Below are 23016 nucleotides of genomic sequence, written 5' to 3' on the forward strand. Positions count from 1 at the left end.
CCTGCTTAGGCATATTATGATTTATTTGCTTGTTAGCAATTTCATTTTTGATTTATTGAGTCTGTATTAAATATAACCTCATTAATTTGACCCTATTTTTGATGTCTTGAGTTTTTTGAATGGTGCCTTAATAGTACATAGTTATTTATTCCTTTTTCTTAGGCCTCCCTCTTCATTCCTTACATAGGCATTTATTCCACTTCTTCATGTAAGAGATTCTGATGTCTCTGAAATGTTTCCAAAAGAATTAAAGAGCTTATCTGAATAACTGAAATTGCTCATTACGTTTATAATTCTCTTTTTCTAGGAACATTCCATACTTATGATCGATGAAATCAATGATATTCGAATTATTGGAGCCATTACCGTGGTGATCCTTTTAGGTATCTCAGTGGCTGGAATGGAGTGGGAAGCAAAAGTAAGTAATGAACTCACTGGAGTATCTGTACATATTTAACGTACGAACTTTTAGAGTGTGTGTTTAGGGACCACTCTAAAGTGCGGTAATATTTTTAGATTTCGAAGATCCTTCAGTGGCCATTTTCAGAGAAGTTTGTGTATCAGGTTATTTTCTATCTGACAAGGCAAGGAATGTTTATAGATAGCAGTCAGTCTAGCATCCACTTAAACACAGTACTTTCGGGGCTCCTGGTGGCTCAGTCAGTTAAGCATCTGCCTTCGGCTCAGGTCCTGATCCCAGGGTCCTGGGATCGAGCCCCACATCGGGCTCCCTGCTCAGAGGAGAGCCTGCTTCTCTCTCTCCCTCTGCTGCTCCCCCTGCTTGTGCTCTCTCTCTCTCTCTGTAAAAAAAAACAGTACTTTTTAACTTTGGATTCCTGCCCCCTCCTCACCTCTTCCTTTCCCCTCCCCTCCCTTAATCTTGATTCAAGTTATTTAGAATCACTCAGGTCAGTATATTAGGCAGCCCAGATTAAACTTTTGGCTTTGTAATTTATTTAACAGTTCAATTTCAAAAATAAATACAGGGGCAATAAACTTCAAGTTAGTGCCCATAAGAGATTAGAGAAGCTTGTCTTGCTCCTTGCTGTTGAAGTCTCTGAAACCATGGTTACCAAAGCCAGGACCACTGTTTCTGGGAAAGGTTGCTGAAATCACATGTTAACTTGTAGGCAGAGCACCTGGCATTATTTCTCCACCTTTGAGAGAATATTCCTCAGTACAGCTCTGCTTTCCTGACTAAATCATCCACAAAGATCCTGCTGAGTATCTCCAAGTCCCCTCTAGGTGTCGTCATGTTTCCTTTTATAAATCGTGTAAAATCCTATATTTCTGCTGTATGTGAGCCATGATAATATTTATCAGATCAAAAATTAGGCAAGTTGGAAAGAATAATTTTCCCAAAGTTGTTTTTTAAGTCATTAGTATATAATTAAATCATTTACTTATACTTTTAACCATTTGACTTAACTGAAAAGAATAGAATTTCATCCTACCTGGGGCCGGATTAGCATTTAAGCAGTTTTTATTCCCAGGGAGGACACAGGTTTTCATGAATATCTGCCTAACTTTACTGGGAGGTGAAGAGTGGAGAAGGAGAGGCGGGGGAAGGGGGCAAAATAGTGAAGGGAGTCAAATGTATAAAATTGCAGTTATCAAATAAATGTCACAGGGATGTAATGCACAGCATGGTGACTATAGTTAATACTGTATTGCATATTTGAAAGTTGCTTTTTTAAAAGAGTAGATCTTAAAAGTTCTCATCACAAGAAAAAAATTTTAAACTATGTATGGTCACGGATATTAACTAGACTTACTGTGGTGATCACTTTACAATTACATGTGTATGAATATTGAATTGTTATGTGGTACACCAGAAACTGATAGATTGTTACATGTCCATTATATCTCACTAAAACAAAACAAGCGTGCAGGAGGAGAAATGGCAATTCTCATAGATTGTTCCTTCCAGTCCCATTACTAATTCAGTCCTCCTCCTGCATATTGTCTTCTTCTTTCTGTACTAGTACACTTCTTCTTCTTTTTTTCCTGTGGTTGTCAGACATTCAACATTGTGTTTGGACTTGGTGTAAAACTTGTGTTTGTAGCAAATACGTTCCCTGTGTCAAGATTGTACTTCCATTGGAGGGGGCAGTAAATAATGATAAAGGATGAAAAGCCTGCAGTGTTGTGGAATGTATAGGGCTTTAGGATTTGTGGGATGACATGCACATCTTTAATTCATTTCAGAAATATTTGGCATGATCCTACTTATGCGATCCATTTTTTCCCTAGTATATTGAACATTTTAGGATAGTTCTTTAAAGATTGCTTACGTAGTATAAGTTTATTGAGCACCTCAAAAAGCTTTTTGAGGCACTGGGAAAACAAGACAAATCTCTTCAGTCACAGAAGTTATACAATAGTGAAACTAAATCAGTGTAGAGACATGAGAGATTTGATTTTGATTTTTCATGTTTAAAATTCCAGGCTCAGATTGTTCTTTTGGTGATTCTACTACTTGCTATTGCTGATTTCGTCATAGGAACATTTATCCCATTGGACAGCAAGAAGCCCAAAGGTTTCTTTGGTTATAAGTGTAAGTAAAAAAGATAGAATCTCTTTTTAAAGGTGCATGTTACAGCATTCTATTAGTAAACAAAGTTAGTACACTGTAGATAATTTGTAATATAATTGATTTTGGTGGAGTGACTCACACTAATTGACAATCCAATTTAGTGTTGTCTCCATTATGTATGTTACGATCAGAGTAAAGTACTACTTTTATTTACATCTTCTGTTTTTCATTCTTAGCATCAAAAGATGATAGAATGTAGAAAAATCAGTACTCCTGAGGAAAGTTGCCTTTGTTCTCTGTCATTTTGGGAATTTGTAACTGAAATGGTGACTTTTATGCTCACATGGCTTTTTCATTCTTTAAGTTGTATTTCAACCCAACAGTCGAAATGTACCTACACCTATGAAGAAAATACTTGTTGTATAATGGCAACTTCAGTTTTTCTACCCTTTTACATTATACCTTGTGAGGATTTTCCACAGTTTTCATCTTTGTGACCCTTTTCATTCTGCTTCTAATTGTCCCTGCTGGTGAAATTTACTTACCATTTGTTATTTCCTTAAGTCTCTATCTGTATTTCCCACCCCATCACCATCCCCTGCTCCCCACCAAATGGAGCCACTCTGCACCTGCATCTGCACAGGGTGAAATGGAACAGGAGAGAACACTTGGATTAGCGTCAGAGAGGCTTACCACTTAGGGTAATAGATGTGTCTTCAGTTGATAAAAACTCCTCAAGAAACTCCCTGTTTTGAAACCCTAGAAGGAGAGGCCTAGCTGCAGTCCTCCCCAGTCGTTCAGCCCAGAGCTATTCATACAGATCTGTGAAAAGATACAGAATGTACATCAGTGCCCTTCTTCCTTCACAGAGTCTTACTGGGAAAAAAAAAAAATCAGCTGACCCAAGCTGTGGATCCTAGAGACCTAGTTGGTTTACATTCCGGTGTAAGCTTACTGATCTTTTTGATCACAGTAACAACATACAGTCCTTGATCATTTGTGAGTAGCACTGGTTTGGCTTCTCTTAGACACTGACTTAGTTGCATGGGTAGTTTTCTGATAGGAATTGTTTCAAGGTTTATACCTTAACCAGTGACACTCACCCATTATTTGTGCCTGCTGGTCCTGGGTTGATAGTGTGATATCTGTTCTTATTACTAGTGCTCGTGCCTACGTCTAAACTGGGCTTTAAATTCCTGATTTTCTAGATTGGGGAAGAGGTGTTTACTAGGCATGCTAGAAGTGAAAATTAAAAGCATCACTTAGGTAGATATTTTTTTACATTTTAAGCTTTCATAAATTATATTTGTGACATTTCTTGTCCTTAGGAGTGATTTTTTACTTAAATTTTTTTCATGTTATAAATTTTTCTGAACATTTCTTTTTGCAACCTTATTTCTAAAAGAAGTGTTAAAAATTATAGGAGATGATTATTTCTAAAAATTTACCTAGTTATTATATATTTTCTGTTTGTGACTTTAGTTGATTTAAAAATAGCTACAAATATCTGCTAAACCACATTTTTCATTTCCTTTTTTTTTTTTTTTTTTTCAGATCCTTGGTACCTTATAAAAGTATTGCATTGTTGTATAGTAATAAATATTGTATAAGTAGTGTATCTGGGTTTATCTCAGTCTGAAGTAAATAAATCTAAATATACTTCAGAATGTGACTTTTCTTTTTTGGTGGTTGATATTGCTTTGCTGCCTCTCATTCATTTTACTAAGGTAGTGAGATACTTAATGGCTCCAGTAGGAAAACCTGGTGCATGGTAGTTATTCAGATGATGGATGGATGGATGGGTGATAGTTAACTAGTTGTTTCAGTGTCAGGGCCCATCAGAATAGATGGAAACAGTAGGACTAGTTGAAGCTTTCATTATTGTTAAAATGGAAAGGGACTTTACCTAGTTTGCCTTAGCTAAAATTATATGGAAGCCTGATGAATAATTCAGCATCAAAAATTACACAGGTCACCACAAGGAAATAGAGAACTGTACAGATAGTATATAAGTTGGATGTAAGAAAAAAAAAATGGGTCCAGATTAGTATGATGTTCTTTTATTTTCCTACCTCCTTTCTTATTTCCTTGACTGACCCCAGACATTGAGAAGTTTGTCCACGCTTTGATTGACATTTGTACTAGTGATAACAATCAAGTTAGAGGTGCTTGAAACATAATTAGTAAGGTATACAAAATAGTAGGCATGACCCAGGTCAAATCATCATTGTGATTATAAACTGTTTCCTCATACAAGAAAACAGGCAATGCCATGCTTCTACTAGGAAATAGTCAAGAATTTACCAGTTAATTGAACTGAAGAAAAGCTACATACATACATACATAACACTTACACTTGACCTAAATTATAATGGTCTAATCTGCTGTCCATTAATTGCCAAAGATATTTTGTTCTCCACAGCTGAAATATTTAATGAGAACTTTGGACCGGATTTTCGAGAGGAAGAGACTTTCTTTTCTGTATTTGCCATCTTTTTTCCTGCTGCAACTGGTATTCTTGCTGGAGCAAATATCTCAGGTGATCTTGCAGTAAGTATTACAAAGTACTGTATTGATTTTGTGTAAAAATGGTATACATATATTTATTTTTAAAGGTAGACTTAAAATTTTTTTCTTGTCTTCTAGGATCCTCAGTCAGCCATACCCAAAGGAACACTCTTAGCCATTTTAATTACTACGGTGGTTTACATAGGAATTGCAGTATCTGTAGGTAAATAGCCTTATATTTCTCTTTCAGAAATTTCATGATGTACATACTTTAAATATTTATTTCCATGGTATTATATTTCTAACTTTTAATTTCAGAAATACTTCAATAAAAAGATTAAGAGTTGAGTATTTTAATTCAGAAAGAGTTTTAGGTAAACTAGTAGTGATTTTACAGATACTACCTAAGTGCCCAGATGCCCTATTGTTTTTTTCTCTAGGATCTTTATGAATTAAAGTAAATTAAAAATTGTGTAAAGTCTTCTTTGCAAACTCTTAAATTTGACTTAGCTATATTTTATAGAAAATATAATTCACATAGTAGAAGTAAATGCATTTTACTCTGTGATTGTTATAAAATTTTTAATATTTTTTTATGGTGGTTATTTTATATTTGCATGTTAATCTTACTACATATGAAGATTGTTTGAAGACATTTAAGCAATGCTTGGCATTTTTTACCAAAACTGATTTTGGTAGATAGGACATTCTTTATTGAATGAAAAGTTACTGAAGTCTTATTAAATTGAATGAACCTGGTTTTCAACCTTTTATTACATTCATGAAATCATAGCATTTTAAATGAACTGGAAAGGACTTAAGTGGTCAACCAGTCTCTAAATCACTGTTGTACACATGAAGGAATGAAAGCTTAGAGATTTCCTACCAAAGATAAGTGACACTTGATTTAAAGAATTGTTTCCTGGCAAAGAGAGATTTTATTTTGTTTTTTAGTGAATTCTTTAAAGACTCTTAGTTTCTTTAGCTGAAATGTTCCCAAGAAAAAAGTAAGTATTGATTTATATATAATTGACTGCACTGACGATAGTTAAAATTTTTTTAAAACATTTATTTTAGAGAAGGTGAGAGAGCACAAGCGGGGGGAGGGGCAGGCAGAGGGAGAAGCTGACTCCCCACTGAGCAGGGAGCCCAACGCGGGCCTGGATCCCAGGACCCTGAGATCATGACTGGAGCCGAAGGCAGACACCTAGCTGACTGAGCCACCCAGGCGCCCCTGTTTATTCTTACAGTCCATATGTAGATTTCTGAAATTCATTTAGAAACCACAATTTCATATATATATGTGTATACGTATAAATAAAAGCTTAGCAAAAATGTTTTTGTGATCCCCTAAAAGTTCCTGGCTCAAGAAAATTTAGTTTTAATTTAAAGAATGATATAACTGATTATGTTTCAAATTGGAAAATAATTAGGTACACCAAGTAAATGTTTTCTGTCTGTACCTGTCTCTCTGGTGTGAGCCGTCATACTTATTTCATTCTGTCCATACTTATTTCATTCTGTCCTACTGGAGCAGTAGGAGTAGCCCTTCCTCCCTGACACTCAGGAGTGGGGCCAGTGTCTGCAAGAGTGGATGTGTAACGGGTTCAGAGTAAGGGAAACTTCTCCCCCACAGTCACCTGCGATGTAGAACATCAGAGTACGAAACATAAAGCGTAGCTGCTGTAAGGTAGAGACAGGGCTCTTTTCTCTCCTCACCCCACATGGTTTCACAAGTACCTTTAAGGAAACATGGTTTTGCAAACATCTAACAAAGAGTTAGATGAAGAAATTTCGGAAGAACTTGATTAAAATAGTCTCCCTTTCAAACTTAATTTTCTGTGTGTTGTTCACTTTTGGCTGCAGTGTTTATAGTTTTTACCTCCTATTTGATGAGACAGGAGTGTTAAAGTGCTTCAGAAGTCTAAGGAATGGTAATTGCTAATAGTTACACGTCATATGTTGTTCCAAATAATGAAGTGCTTTTTTCCAAGAAAAGTTTTTAAATGTCATAGTATGGAAGTTTTCGGGTTTGCACAAAAGTAGAATGCGTTTTCTAATGAACCATCACCTACTTTCAACAAAGTTACCAAGAAGTAACAGTATATGGTTAATCTTGTTTCACCTGTGCCCATTCCTTCTGCCCCAGGGGTTATTTTTAAGCAAATCTCAGGTATCACGCACTGTCTTATTATCCGGATAGACTTACTTGAGCCAAAGGTTTAAATAGAATTATAATTCGTTAATGTTCAAATTGTTTCCCTTCCCACAGAAGATTGATATTACCTGAAGTCTGATCCTTGGCATGTTTCACATATAAAACACTTGGGAGTACAGGAAAACATTTCTACCATTTGGAACTCTTCCAGCAGAGTGTTTTCATAATTGCTTAACCAAATAGTTTTGCTCATTACCATTTTCCACAACTATATGTATGGGGTTTTTAAGTGTGCATGTGTGAAATATTCGTCTTTGTAAGATTTTGTTTCACTACTTAAATATTGGGGACCGTGATGCTTTTCCAATTCTCTTTGAGGTGAATCTATTTAAACTATAAATGCTATATGTAAATGCTGAAAATGTAAGTACTGTTAACTAGTATATATTCAGTTAGTACCATAAATTCCTTTATGGATATATGTAATTTTGAAATGAATATAAATTTCAGTTATATTACTTGTTCTTATTGTCCCTTGCCCTTCAGGTTCTTGTGTTGTTCGAGATGCCACTGGGAATGTTAATGACACCATTGTAACAGAGCTAACAAACTGTACTTCTGCAGCCTGCAAATTAAACTTTGACTTTTCATCTTGTGAAAGCAATCCTTGTTACTATGGCCTAATGAACAATTTCCAGGTGAGCCTCATATTTATGTTATGCTGACATTGTATATAGAGAGGTCAGATTGCTATCATACCTGAGCACTCACTTAGAAGGGAGGAGCATTGTAGGACCATTGTTACTTTTTACCCAGATAGCTGTTTGAAAAGTCTGTAGATAAATAATTGGGCAAATAGATAAATATTGAAAGGGTAAAATCTGAAGCTGTTCAAGAGCAAAAGGGCTCCCGAGGGTAACGCTTTTATGATCATGTATAATATATAGCATATAGTAGTGTATGGCTTCAGAAAGCAGGGAAGCATCTCACACATGCTCATTTTTGTTGGCTCTATTTCTGGATTCTCTGATCTGTTCTTTGGTGTTTCCATCTATCAATCCACCAGTACCATACATTCTTGTTTAGAGTAGTTACATGGTAAGTCTTGAAGTCAAGGAGATTGATTCCTCCCACTTTATTGTTTTTCAGAATTGTTTCAGCTTAGTTCCTTTTGCCTTTTCATATAAATTTTAGAAGAATGTTTATCTACAAAAAGTCTTGCTAGGATTTTGATAGGAACGTATTGAACTTGTGTATCAATTTGGGGAGGATTGGCATGTTCACTATATTGAGTGTTCCAGTCCATGAACACAGTATGTCTCTCCATTTATTTAGATCTTCTTTGGTTTCTTTCATCAGCATTGTGTAGTTTTCAGAATACAAGTACTCTACGTGTTTTGTTATACCTAAGTATTTCATTCTTATTTTGAGTACTTTATTATTTTTTTAAAAGATTTTCTTTTAAGTAATCTCCACACCCAGTGTGGGGCTTGAACTCAAAACCCTGAGATCAAGAGTTGCATGTTTCACAGACTGAGCCAGCCAGGCCACCCCTTAAGTATTTTAAATGAGTTCTGTACTCAGTGAAATGAGTTCAGTTTTCTAATTTGAGGTGTCTTCATAATTGCTTTATATTGTAACTTCCCTTTTAAAAAAGTGTTGGTATCAGTAGTGTTATTAGTTAGATAAGGCCCACATAGTCATGCTGTGCTAAACTCCCGTTGAATAATAGAATTAAATTCTTAATGGATGCTTGAAGGTTTGTGACCTTTTGGAACATAGGAACTATGATGATACTACTTGTCTAGAATTTAGAGAATATCATTTCTTCTCCTTTTTGCTATTGCCTCTATAAGGTTCCGAAAGCGAAATGAAATTTTTGTAACATTTATGGGCTTTTACAGAGAAGATTATAGTAACTCAAAGTGAAAATTAAAGATTTTGATTCTAGTGTTTTTACAGTTTAGTGTAAACATAAACAGAATAATTGAGAGTTCACTGTATTTTAGACCAATATACATTTTATGTAGAATACTTAAATTTTGTAATAAATATGTGACTTAATTTTTAATCGTTTTTTTTTTCATTTTGTGTTTTAAGCAATTGACTGCATTTTCATTGGTTATAAATATTGAACCCAATTATGTAATAGAAGTTTGTTTGTTCTAGTCACAAGATCTAGGCATAGTCGTAGGAATAAAGAAAGTATTCATATCCAGCTAATGATTCAGGCCAGTTCTGACATTGATATTGTGTATGAAAAGCACAAATGTTGATCTCTTCCCAGTGACTGAAAATGCCAATCAGATTTCTGTGTTGTTACCTTAAAATACAAAAGTGTGCTGTCTTTATCAAGTCTAGTATGGACTCATTAAAGCAAAGAGGAGTTTGGTTTACGTAAAGCTGCTTTTCTAATATAACTAAAAAACTTTTTAAAACAATTTTTAAATGCTTTGTAAAGTGAAACTAAATAGAAAAAAAATCCTGAAAAATGCAAATTGCTTGTCATTTGGAGAATGAAGAATGGTGCATAGAACGTATCTGAGGGGACTGTAAGTTGGAATATGATCATGAAGTCTATACAAAGCCACACTTGATCACACTGTTTTGCATGTAATTGACTTTTCATACTTCAGGAGGAAAAGTGATTTGGGTTGCCTTACTTGTCTTAAATTTTTAATTTTACATATATAGTCTTAATGTTTCTGAATATAGTTCTATATTTTAATGTCCCCTGAAACCTTTGGCTCACCATTGCTTAATAAACAAAGTGTGAGCTTCTTTGCTCTGCCAGTCAAAATCCTTCATACCCAGACTTATATCCCACAGCCTTCTATCCATACTGAACTCCAGTGGTTGAATGTTTGTATACATACACATGCATACACGCTTACCCTACTTTCTTGGGGGTGTTTTGTTTTGTTTTGTTGCTTCACTCTTCCGGGAGTGCACCTGCTTTTTTCTTTACATTTGTCCAAATCTGCCTGCTTTCAAGGAGACCAGTTCCGTGAAGATTTTCTAAACTACAGGTCATCAAAAACACACACACACACCCCCACACACACCCCCACACACACACCCACCCTCCATACAGAATCTTACCATTCATTTTACTTGCCACTTTTCTACCTTGTATTGGACGTTTGTCTTTTCTCCCCTTTACTAGAGAGAAGACCTGTGTTTTTGTTATCTTTGTTTCCACTTTGTATTCTTGACAACACTGGTGTTACCATTATTTACATTCATTATCATTGTCCTTACTACTCATATTTTATCATTAAATGGTGGAAAATGCAGAGGTTACCAAATAGGGTAAATATATAACTAGAAAACAGGAAACTTGGCAATTTCTAGAAGCATAGGATTTCGAGATGCTAAGCATGGAGCATTATTTACCTCAATTCATGGAAGAAGAGATGATGTAATAGAAGAAGAGAAAATGGAATTTTTCCCCAAAACATGACAGATGAAAAGTCACAGTTATATATAATGCTTGTGGTGTGTGTTTTGCCTTAATCCAGCAGTGTATCATATTTTCTGTTCCTTGCTTTCTCTTTTCATTTATCTCCTGTTTTTGCACTTATCTTTGAGGTCATTATAGACAGGCACGGAATTTTGTGTTTGATAAGTATATATAGCAGAAATCAAGTCTGCTCATTTTTTATCTTGGTCCATCTTGTATGTCTTTTGTAATCTCCTTCCCTAAAGACAGGATTGGCAATTCTGATCTAGTATTAATAGCTCTGTAATACAGTGATTGTGAAAAACACATGGCATATACCTAACCAAATTGTTACTAAAGGGCTGAATAGAAAATGATCTTTTCAAGATTTTTTTTCTCCTTGAAATGCTCAGAGAGGATAATACTAAGGTTCATTAAAACACTTTAGTGTATTCTTCATTTTTAACACTGGATCTTTTGAAAGATACAGGGGGAGATACTTAAATGAAACAAGGTGGAATTATGTACACTTGTAGCCAGATTGATGCACTATGGCCAGGGATTGTGCCTATAGTTAACTTTACATCTGGTTTAAAGTATAAAGTTACAGTCAAGTGTATAATAGTCACTAACACCTTAAAACCATATTTCCTTTATCTCCTTGGTGTCAGTTGGCACATTATCTTGGTCAATATAAATGAAAAGTAGGGATGCCTGGGTAGCTTGGTCGGTTAAGTTTCCAACTCTTGATTTTGGCTCAGGTCATGATCTCAGAGTCGTGAAATGGAGCTGGCTTAAGATGGAGGGTGCTTAAGATTCTCTTTCTCCCTCTCCCACTCCCCCCCCCCTTGGGCACGCACGTGCTCTCTCTCTCTCTCAAATAAGTAATCTTAAAATATATGTATAATATATATTTATGAAGACTATAGATATATGTATTTAGGAATTTTATATATATACGTATATATGAAGTAAATCTCCTGAGGAAGGAAGGAATTTAGGTGATGGTCACTGTTCACTACTGGTGAAATTTATAATGGATGGGTCAAGTTGACAGTACCTGAATCCACCAGACATATTTTCCACCTCAATTTTATTTTTTCACAGTTTTCAAAAATGTGAAGGGACAGTGCAGTGAATACCTGTATACCTACCCCTTCTCTTAAATTTACTATTTGTTTATATTTTAGCCCATTGCTTTATCTTTGTGTGTATATATATATATACTTTTATTTCACTTAAGCAATTTAATGTTGACAGAATACTGTTATCGAAATGTATATTCCATCTTCATCTTTCCCCACTTGTTTCAGTAATGTCCCTTTCAGCTATTTTTCTTAGATCCAAGATACAATCTAGGTCATGCATGGCATTTAGTTATTATTTTAAAATCCTTTAATCTAGGACTTTCTAGCCTGCCTGTTTTAATCTTCCAGGACATTGATATTTTAAAGAGTCCAGGCAAGTTACTTTGCATTTTGCTCCTCAGTTTGGATTTAGCTGGTTGTCGTCTCATGATCTAAGTGATCAATTCATTTTTTTTAAACTTCATTAGGGAAATATTTGAACATGTGCAAAGATCGAAAAGCAGTGTAATGTACCTAGCATATCAAGCACAATCACCAATGCTTGGCTGACTTTATTTTATTTATAACTTCCTACTTCCCAGATTATTTAAAGACCAATCATAGACTTAGATCATTTCAGGTAGAAATATTTCCACATTTAGCTCTAATATTTAAGGTCTCTTTTTAAAAAGAAAAAACATAACCACAGTACAAATCTACTACCTTAATGTCAAAAAACAAAAACAAAAAAAAACAGAAAGAACCTACCTGACAGAAGTGTATTGTACCATCTTGAAATATTCCTGCCAGAAAACTTGTATTTCAGTCTGATGACCTCGGTCTATCAGTTGACTAAGAAATACAGAAGTGAGAGCAGCAGGTTAAATAACAGAAGTTGGAGGTGCAGTCAGCAAAATCCAGAGTGTGAGTCTTCTATAGGACAATGACCTAAAAGTAATAAAATGTAAAGGAAACAGTGAACCTGTGGATTGAAAAAGACTTAAGAGACATATCAACCAAATTTAATGTGGAGTCCCTTTGTGGATCCTGATTTAAACAAACTATTTAAAAAGATAAGAAAAGATGGACAGCTTGGGGGAATTTGAATGCTGATAGGATATTTGGTGATGTTAAGGAATTACTTTTCAAACTGTGATAGTGGCTTTGCAGTTAGGATTTTTTAAAGTGCTTACGCTTTAGAGGTACATACTGAAACTTTTATGCATTAAGTGATATCTGGGGTTTGACTCACAATGACGTGGGGATTGGTTCATTATGCTATTCTCTCTGCCATTGTATGTCTTTGAAATTTTACCAAATGAAAAGATTGAAGGTGAGGGTTCGTGGTAAATCTGTTGCAGAAATTTGTAATGCGTAGAGCTATTATTCCTGTTCATTATTATCATATTTCCCTGATATTAGTCTCCTTCATTAGCATAATGAAGATGTATTGTGAGTTTTTTGAGTGGTTTGTAAGACTTAATTTTCCATTTTTGTCCCTTTTTAAGGTAATGAGCATGGTGTCAGGATTTGCACCATTAATTTCTGCTGGTATCTTTTCAGCCACTCTTTCTTCTGCATTAGCATCCCTTGTGAGTGCTCCCAAAATATTTCAGGTAGGTATTTTCACATTACAGCCTTTATTGAAGGGAAATTTATGGTAATACATTTCCTTTTGGGATTGTTAATTTTTTCAGATTATTTGTTTACCTCATAGGTGTTTATGATTTATACACATGTATCTCAAGCCAGATATGTTTAACTTCGTGTGTTTGAATGTGAATGTTTCTGTTTATATAAACTCTAGTGCATTTACCTACTGTCAGGGTGTAGTCCTTGAGTTGTCTTTCTGGAAGTGGTGATGGATTTTTGCTTTTTTCGACACATTCTCGTTGCTCAAAGTTTTCTAATGTCTTACCAAGAATAAGGAATGCATTCCAAGCATAAATCAGAAGAATTAAAGGATCTTGTCCCTCTTAGCATGATGTCAGTCTTTATGTTTTACTTTACAAATATTTCAATGCCTACCATACGCCACACGTTGTGTTAACTACTCAGGGTAGAAAGATTAATAAGGTAGACATTGTCTCCCTTTAATGAGCATTAGATAAACAGCTGATACTGAATAGGAAATACTTTTTATTACTGAGTCCAAAAATGAAATGTTGATTCTGCAGCCTTGTTCTTAATATTATAGTTGTAGGCAAGTGAGTACAGTAAATGTAGAATATATTTCTTTTTTTTTTTTTAAGATTTTATTTATTTATTTGACAGAGAGAGACATAGCGAGAGCAGGAACCACAAGCAAGGGGAGTGAGAGAGGGAGAAGCAGGCTTCCCACAGAGCAGGGAGCCCGATGTGGGACTCGATCCCAGGACCCTGGGATCATGACCTGAGCTGAAGGCAGACGCTTAACGACTGAGCCACCCAGGCGCCCTGTAGAATATATTTCTTAAAACAATTTTTAGTAAAGTTTTAACAAAAGTGGTTAAGTTTATAATTAGGATTTTTATCTGCTTTAAATCTAGGATTCAGACTTTTTTCTTAATGTAGGTCATACTTATGTCATACTTACCAAGTGTTCACATTTCTTTTATTCATGTACCTGCTTCTCTGATTTTTTTATTTTCCTGAAAGAATTTCAATATGAAGTGGGGTTAAGCAGATAAAAATTTCAGTGGTATTCTGAACCAACTACCTTTTGATGCTTGAAATGTTTGGTCTCCTTTATAGATTGTAGGTAAAGCAGTATGATATGGGGGAAGAAAGAGGAACAAGAGTTAGAAACTTGTGTTCTATTCCTGAGTAACCTATTAAAACTGTAAGGAAATCTGTATGTCTAACTGTGTTACATTTCCTTCTAATATTTAACGTTTCTTCCCTAGGCTCTTTGTAAGGACAACATCTACCCAGCTTTCCAAATGTTTGCTAAAGGTTATGGGAAAAATAATGAACCTCTTCGTGGCTATGTCTTAACATTCTTAATTGCCCTTGGATTCATCTTAATTGGTTAGTCATATAAATGATGTGCTAATACAAATTTTGGAGTATTTACAGTATTAGCTCTAAACATTGAATTAATAAATTATAAACAAAACCTTACTTTGCCTAGTAAACAAAGTTAGTTTCTTTGTGGTCAATTTAAAGAATATATAGAAAGTACTGCAAATAAAAGTGCTCAATACATATTTGCTGAAATTACTATCGTCATTAAATCCTCATGAGAGGGAACTCCTAGGTTCTTGTCCCTGAAACAAATGAGATAATAACATAAGGGAAAGGATTTCAGTGCCCCCTCCTGAAGGTACGGCCTTCACTGAGCCTCTTTTTGGTACTTTTGCCTCTGATTGCAAGTGAACTAATGAGTCTTCCACTGCTAAAGATGACAGTGGGCTTTTATTGAATGTCTGATGATACCACCATGTGTGGAAACTCTCATGTAATGCTGCTAGGTATCTATTTGGTAAGGCTACCTTGGGAGAACAAATTAGCAATGTTGAGTAAGGTTTCTCACAATCCAGCAATTCTCTTTAGGAGTATTTACCCTAAAGAAACTTGAATATATAACCAAAGAGCCACATGCAAGCATGTTTTTAGTGTCATTAATTACAATAGTAAAAAATGGAAGCAACCTGAATACCTACTAACAGAAGAATGAAACTGCAGAATAATACTCAGAGGAGTAAAAAAAATTATTAAAATTGATTTTCATATATCAATATGAATGAATCTCTAATATAATAAATGTATCAGATCAAATTGCAGAATAATAAATATAAATATAGTGTGATATTATTTGTCTAACTTTTAAAATACCCAAAACGGGACTACCTAATAATGTTTGTGGACTATATATGTTTTTAGTAAAACCATATAATATCATTGGAAAAAATACACCAACTTTGGAAGAATGAGGTATAAAGGGTTTCAACTATGGACCTAAGGTTTGATTCCTGAAAAGTAAAGTATACAAACTATATCTGACAAAGTATAAGTATTCATTAAGTCTTGGGTGGAAGACTGGTGGAATGGTGGAAATGGGGGTATTCCTAAGGCTGTCATCTAAAGGTTTAAAATAATTTCATTTTTTAAAAAGTCAAAAAGTAATGTGTCAGTAAATATACCTCATGTTTCTTTTGCAGCTGAGCTGAATGTTATTGCTCCAATTATCTCTAATTTCTTCCTTGCATCGTATGCATTGATCAATTTTTCGGTGTTCCATGCATCACTTGCAAAATCTCCAGGTGATTTTCCATTTTTAAAAAATTTTGTAAATGCACTAATGTCTTTGATTTTAGGGAAAATAAGACTTTAACACGTTTTAAAAGATAGGTATTGTGAGTGTTTAGCCCATTAATGCTCAGTCAGCTCTTACAGTTGAGTCAAATTAACTGCATTTTCAAAGATCTCTTTATCATGATGTTTCCTAGTAATGTGCTGTTTCTTGTCTTAGAAGCGTGTAAGAGTGTTAATCTCAAATTTTGACTAACACTTTGAAAGAATTATTGTGCTTTTCTTTCCCTGTTTTTATTTATTTAGCTGCTTTCTGTTTCAAGTTCTGAGAACATTATTTTGGTATAGCTAACCTGCCCAGATGAATATTTTCGACACTATAAGTTTGCAGAGTTCTATTATAAAGGAAGGGTCTCTTGCAACTGGAGAAGTGCCTCGTATACTTTTATTGAGGGGTTTTTGTTATTAATCATAACAGTTGGACATCAGGGAAAGGATTGAAGGAGCAAAAAGCACTTTTCCTTCTAAGGACCCAAAAGCCTCTCAGAACTTTAAGAATATAAATTTCAGAGGTGTCTTTGTGGCTATGAAGGGCAGCACAAGGGATGCTTGTACTGGCCTCTTATCTTGGCTGTATTAATAACAATATCCTGGTTGTGATATTATAGTATCATTTTGCAAGGTGTTATCATTGAGGGAAATTAGGTAAAAGGTTCCCCAGAATTTCTCTGAATTATTTCTCATAACTTTGTGTGAAATTTAATTTAAAAAAAGAATATAAAATATATTAAATTATGATTTAAAAATATTTTTTGGCTATGGGATGAAAACTTTAAAACATGGTCTTCAGCATTTTTTTAGAGTGAGCTTAATTCTTAAATACTTCACTGAAGGTAAGTTTCTATACTCAACTGTTAATTTTTCTAGCAGGTTGATCAACTTCTAACAATTTTCAAGAACATTCTGTTTGAACTCTTCTGTATATTCATTAGAATATGGGTATGTCTTATGCTAAAAATCCAGAACATAAAACCACACTACTAAGGGCTATATTTGAAAACTTCTTTCAATCTTTTGTAGTTTTTAACCATTCATTAAGATACGCTGATTTAAACTTTTTTTTTTTTATGAAGAGTTTATTGAATACAGAAACTAGTAACATAGAATAAAACAGAAGTAAATAGATGGGCTCTCTTCATGGCCTTCAGAAATTGTGCTCAATAATGCTCTATGACTTTACTGTCATACATTAGCCTTATATTTGTTTAAAGCAACCGCAAAGAAAGTTATATTGTGCATACCTATGTATCATTGTCTAAAGCAGATAAGGTCTTTGAGTGACTTTGATGTCTCTATTTTATTTGTGATTGTTAGGGTGGCGTCCTGCATTCAAATACTACAACATGTGGATATCACTTCTTGGAGCGATTCTTTGTTGCATAGTGATGTTCGTCATTAACTGGTGGGCTGCGTTGCTAACATATGTAATAGTCCTTGGGCTGTATATTTATGTTACCTACAAAAAACCAGGTCAGTAGTTTTTTACATTTATTATGTAGATTTATTATGTATATTCAAGCTAGAAAATATCTAGAAGTTCTTTGTGGCTTTTCATATCTAAACATCATCTTTTGTGTACTTGAAAGGTGCTTTGTAAAACCTAAAATACCTCATTTCCAAATACATGTAGTTTTAGTGAAAATAATTACCACAGGGCTTTATTCTCTGGAATTCCTACTTACCCATAAGTTAGATTTAACTAATCCTACTTGCAGAAAAATGACAAATTTGTATTATTAACATGTCGGTGGCCTCAATATACTTTAAAATTTTCTTTGAAAGGGTTAGACTTAGTGAAATAGCTCTTGTAGTAGCTGTTAGCCTAATAAACATGTGTATTACTACTGCAGTCTTAGCACCTGCTGTATAGTAAGTACCACAGAATGTATGGTATATTAGAAAGACGTAGTATCTTCCCTAATTTGACAAAGGTATTTTTAGCTGGAAAATAGTTAAAGATTACCCAGAAGGTGTCACACTGATAACTATTGGGTGTATCTCCACAGAAGACAATGATACTCGGGTATGTTGGGATTGATCCAGTATAGTATGGTGACCTCTAACTCTGAGGGAAGAACCAGTGAAAAAGGTTTAACAAGTTTGGGCCCCAAAAGAATAGTTTAGGAAGAAATTACAAGAGTGGTTGCAGTGTAGTCATGTGAAACTGTGAGGAAACATTTTGTAATCCAGATATGACACAATGAGGTTTTGGATAAGAGTGCTGGCCTTAGAAATGAAATGGACAAAGAAGGTAATGTTTTAACCATCTTAGAAACAATTATTTCTCTAAAATAACAAATGTCTAAAATCATATTTGGTGCCCAGGCTGTTTATTCAATACAGAGTGAAATTTGCCTGTTCAAATAACTTAACTGTTAAGCACTATAAATGGTACTTTCAGAGTTTTGAAATCTTTCAGTCAGAGAGCTGCCTCTTTCCCATTAGACCTCTGCCTATATAAACAATAATTTTTAAATTATTTGTGGAACTTTGTGAGTTGCATGCACAGCATGTCTGCAGCCCTGTCACCTTCGTTTTTTGTACGTTTTGCTTTAAAAGCAATTACAGTTCAGATTAGCATTTTCATAGTGTCATGCTATGGACTTGAACTATCGAAAGTTCTGAGTACATTGGTTTATTTTAGCAGTTGATTTTTTAAATATGAAAGCACTGTTTACTTCTCTGTGTCTCAAATTGGTTCCTGATTGTTGGTTAATAGTGGTGTGTTGCTAGATGAACACTGTCTTCCCACAGATGTGAACTGGGGATCCTCTACACAAGCTTTGACTTACCTGAGCGCACTACAGCATTCCATTCGTCTTTCAGGAGTGGAAGACCACGTGAAAAACTTTAGGTGAGCAGTAAGGTAACATAGAGTCGTTGGTCGTAGGTGGCAGTCCGTTCTTTACTTACCATTCAGTAACATTTTTGTATGCTGCTATTTCATGAAAAGTTTCCTGAAAGCATAGATTATTGTTTTTTGTTTTGGTCGGACTTTGGTTGGACAGTTTATTCAAAAACGAGGAGGAGATTTCTTATCAAAAGTTGACAAAGAGGTGAATTATCTAACTTACCAAAATGTTATGAGAGTGAAAGTGTTCAAAGTCTCCCATTTGAAGGCTTTTAAGTGTCAGCTCTCATAACGTGAACAGTTTCTTCCCCCTGTGGCCATTGAGGTTCTGTAAGTATTGTATACCTACTAAGTAGAGGCAAAGTTAATTTGCCATCGGTAAAAACCTTTTGCTTTGCTTTGTCATAGGAAGGGGAACATTGAAAAGATATATTTTAGCTTTTTAAATCTTTACCAGAATTACGCATAAACATAGTTGAGAGAGGAAAAACTTGGTTCATCATGAGAATCCACAATTGCCCAACTTCTTGTGTCCCTCTTTGGGACATACCACAGGCAACCACTTCGAACTCTTCGCTGATTCATTTAGTAATTACTTGATATTCCCAAACATCATGGTGGTTTTGCTCTACTTTGGATGTTTTAGGCCTTATCTCTTGATGTCCTTCCTTCATCCACATATGGTGGCTCACGCATGCACTCTTCCCTTTATCCCAACCTCACAGTATCTTTTATGTCATTATTTTGATTAGGCCGTACTTCATATTTATGTTTTTATAACGTTTTAAAATGATTCCCAGCTGAGCCATGTAGTAAATTATGATTGCTTTTTCTTTCCTGTACAGCCTTCTTGTTTCCTCTGGAGCCATTTTTTCTTTCTTTCTTTCTTAACTTAATATGTATCACCATCTCATCCTTCACCAAACTTAGCAAAAGATGTTGTTTTCTGAGCTTCGTAGTTTCTGTTTCTTTGAAGTGTCTTTCTCACTCTTTCCTGTTTCTTTAACTTGGGTTCTTAGATTTAGCCTTGTCTGAAGTAATTGTGGTCCATGGCCCGGGAAACGCTGCACTGGTAGGTGGGGCTTGTCAGTGAAGCCCTTCATGTAGATTAATATGGCTTTACTGGTTCTTTGAGAAATTTAAGTCATCTTGAAGACTTTCTTTTTTTAATATGATTAGATTGCCCAGAAAAGAGTATTTTAATATTCTGTTGATAAAAGTCCTGGCTACCAGAGTTCTTAGTCAGGTGGGAAAGGAGGTCGGGAATCTCTGGATTCAGTGTGTAAATGTTTTCTCACTCTCCCCTGATGAAAGTAGCTGTTTTTGCCCTTAGGTGTTGCTGGTGTCTCACAGACCAGAAGCCGCCTTCATTTTTTTTTTTTTTAATTAAAAAAAATGTTTTTAATTGAAGTATAGTTGACATATAATACTGAATTAGTTTTAGAGTCACCTGGCTGGCTCAGTGGGTAGAGCATGAGCTCAGGATCATGAGTTTAAGCCCATGTTGGGCACAGAGTTTACTTAAAAAAAAAAATTAAAAATTTAATTAGCTTAAGGTATACTACATAGTGATTTAACCATTATATACGTGATGAAATGCTCACCATGAGAAGTGTATTATAGTATTATCAACTATTCCCGGTGCTATACTTTTCATCCCCAAGACTTAACATTATAACTGGAAGTTTGTACCTCTTAGTCCCTTTCACGCATTTTGCTCATCTCCCCAATCCCCTTCCCTTTGGTGACCATCAGTTTGTTTATATTTATGCATCTGTTTCTCTTTTTGTTGTTGTTGCACTAGTTTGTTCTCTGAGTCTGTTTCTCCCTTTGTTGCTGTTTGTTTTCTCTTATTTTTTAGACTCCACATGTAAGTGAAATCATATGGTATTTGTCTTTGTCTGGCTTACCTTCCTTAGTATAATACCCTCTAGGTTCATTCATGTTGTCGCAAATGGCAAGATTTCATTATTTTATATGAACAAGTAATATTCTGTTGTGTATATATATACATATAATCACACCACATATTTTTCATTCATTTATCTATCACTGAATACTTAGGTTTCTTCCATATCTTGACTATTGTAAACCACATTGCAATAAACATAAGGGTGCATTTATCTTTCCCAATCAGTGTTTTCATTTTCCTCACGTAAATACCCAGTAGTGAAATTACTGGATCCTATGGTACTTCTCTCTCTAAGAATTTTTTGAGGAACCTCCATACTGTTTTCCATAGTGGCTGCATCAATTTACATTCCCCAAACACCAGTGCCTGAGGGCTCCCTTTGCTCCACATCCTCACTTACTTTTTGTCTTTTTGGTACTAGCCATTCTGAGTATTATGAGGTGATACCTCATTGTGGTTTTGAGGCCCTTTCTGGCAAATAAGCCCTAGCCTAACAGAATTGGGGAAGGACAGAGATACTTGTTCATCATAGTGATGGAAATGATTTGGTTCTATCTAGTGTTCTCTTGTGCAGAGTTTAAACCACTGTTTCTTACTTTGGTCTCTTTAACACATGGCCCTTTCCTCTTCCAGAGGCACCTGTTACATCTAACTTACAGGCATTTTGGTGATTTTTTTTTTTTAGGCATAAAATCAGGTAGCTTCACAGCTTTCTCATTGGCTTTATGATTTAGCCTCTTCCTGATTTGTCATATTCTTTCTTGTTCTTCCATCTGCTTTCTGGCTTTCAGTATTTCCATACTACTGTGTTTTCTCCTGTTCATATTTTTGTGGGTTTTATGCCTTAAAAATCCCATTATATGATGGCATTTTTTGAGGAAGGAGTTAAAATGAAACAGATGTTTACACTCTTATCGTTACTCGTTGTCATCTCTAATATATTTCATACCATACTTTTTTGGCATGATACAACTATACCAAATTAAGCCTTTGTGGTATATTTACCATTTAGTAAAGATAGGGACTACAAGTTATTTAACTGTAGTATAGGTTATGTTAAAGTGTACGTTAAACTACCGTTAAAACAAAAGCTGAATTATGCACTGGTTCTACGAGATGGACATCACCGTTACGTGTGGATGGTTTATGGTGGGCGGATTTGCTGCATTTGCTCACATTCCCTGTATCTTGTCAGTCTGCCATTTCCTAGCAGGTGTTTTTGTCCATGTGGTCAAAGTCATCCCCACATCCATGGCATAGCTTACAGGAAAGGGAAACAAAGTGTGGAGGGTAGCCAGCTTCCTTTTTAGAGGAAGTGGACTGTAGGTCGCTCAGAGGGTCAGTTGTAAGCTACCAAGCAGGCTAGGAATTATGTAATTTCTACATGGGGAGCTGTTTAACCTGCTGAAGCATAGATGGGGAGGCTGAGCAGTCTGGGCCATAGAGGATGATGTCATGTTGGATTCCCCCAAAGCCATTCTCCCAGACAGGACTGGTTTTTCAGATAGCTTGCTAAAATTCTGAATAGGTTAGTTTTTGTTTTGTTCTGTTTTTTATGGTCTTTATTCAAGTTTTCATGCTTATTTTATGATGTTAGGAACTACCCTAACATTTAATTTAGTGGTTAAGTCAAATTTTAGTTTACTTTTTGTTAAAGTTTATTTTAATTATATAAAGTCTTGTTTTAAAGAATTTTTGGTAATGTTTGAACTTATAAAGTGGATACTCAAATATTTTTTCAGAAAATAACATTGATCTCCATTTCTAGTCAGCTAAATCAAGAGTTAAGAATATGTGAAAGTCATGCCACTATCTTGTGTCTACAAAGGCAGTTGAATTTAGTTTTGATTTTCACCATAATTAATTAGAATTAAAACTTTTACTTCAAATAGAAACCTTCACATCAACTGTAATGATTTTACTGATATGACAGTTGCCATTAAAATTAAGCTAGATTAGAGAGAGCTGATATTATGAAGTAGAAATCACTATGATGTGATCAAGCCAAGAAGGAAGGTGACCTGTTTGTACATGAAGGGAAGGCCATGCTCTTAGGAAGTTTTGTGAACTCTGTGAAAGGACTGGAATATTTATTACCTTTAGAAGATGAAAAGATGTTTACGTATATTTAATATATTTTAACTATTATGTGTCTTCCTGTAATACCTACCAGAATCTTGATGTATAATATTACCTATTATTTTAGAAGGACATTTTGCATGATGTTAGGTCCAAGAAGTTTTTGTTTC

At 34.9% G+C, this 23016-nt stretch overlaps 1 protein-coding gene across 2 annotated transcripts in view; it reads left to right on the forward strand.

The window, feature by feature from the left end:
• SLC12A2 (solute carrier family 12 member 2) overlaps positions 1 to 23016 on the forward strand; it is a 109472-nt gene that overhangs the window by 56440 nt on the left and 30016 nt on the right. For both annotated transcript variants that reach the window (XM_035014039.1, XM_035014040.1), the window contains exons 6-15: positions 308 to 418; positions 2449 to 2557; positions 4959 to 5086; positions 5183 to 5267; positions 7749 to 7900; positions 13220 to 13327; positions 14597 to 14720; positions 15854 to 15955; positions 17319 to 17474; positions 18759 to 18858. In XM_035014039.1, coding sequence (XP_034869930.1) covers positions 308 to 418; positions 2449 to 2557; positions 4959 to 5086; positions 5183 to 5267; positions 7749 to 7900; positions 13220 to 13327; positions 14597 to 14720; positions 15854 to 15955; positions 17319 to 17474; positions 18759 to 18858 — 1175 coding nt within the window. The remainder of the gene's footprint in view (positions 1 to 307; positions 419 to 2448; positions 2558 to 4958; positions 5087 to 5182; positions 5268 to 7748; positions 7901 to 13219; positions 13328 to 14596; positions 14721 to 15853; positions 15956 to 17318; positions 17475 to 18758; positions 18859 to 23016) is intronic.

Source organism: Mirounga leonina, unplaced genomic scaffold (genome assembly GCF_011800145.1).
Source record: "Mirounga leonina isolate KUSES-001 unplaced genomic scaffold, KU_Mleo_1.0 Mir_168, whole genome shotgun sequence".
Lineage (NCBI taxonomy): Eukaryota > Metazoa > Chordata > Mammalia > Carnivora > Phocidae > Mirounga > Mirounga leonina.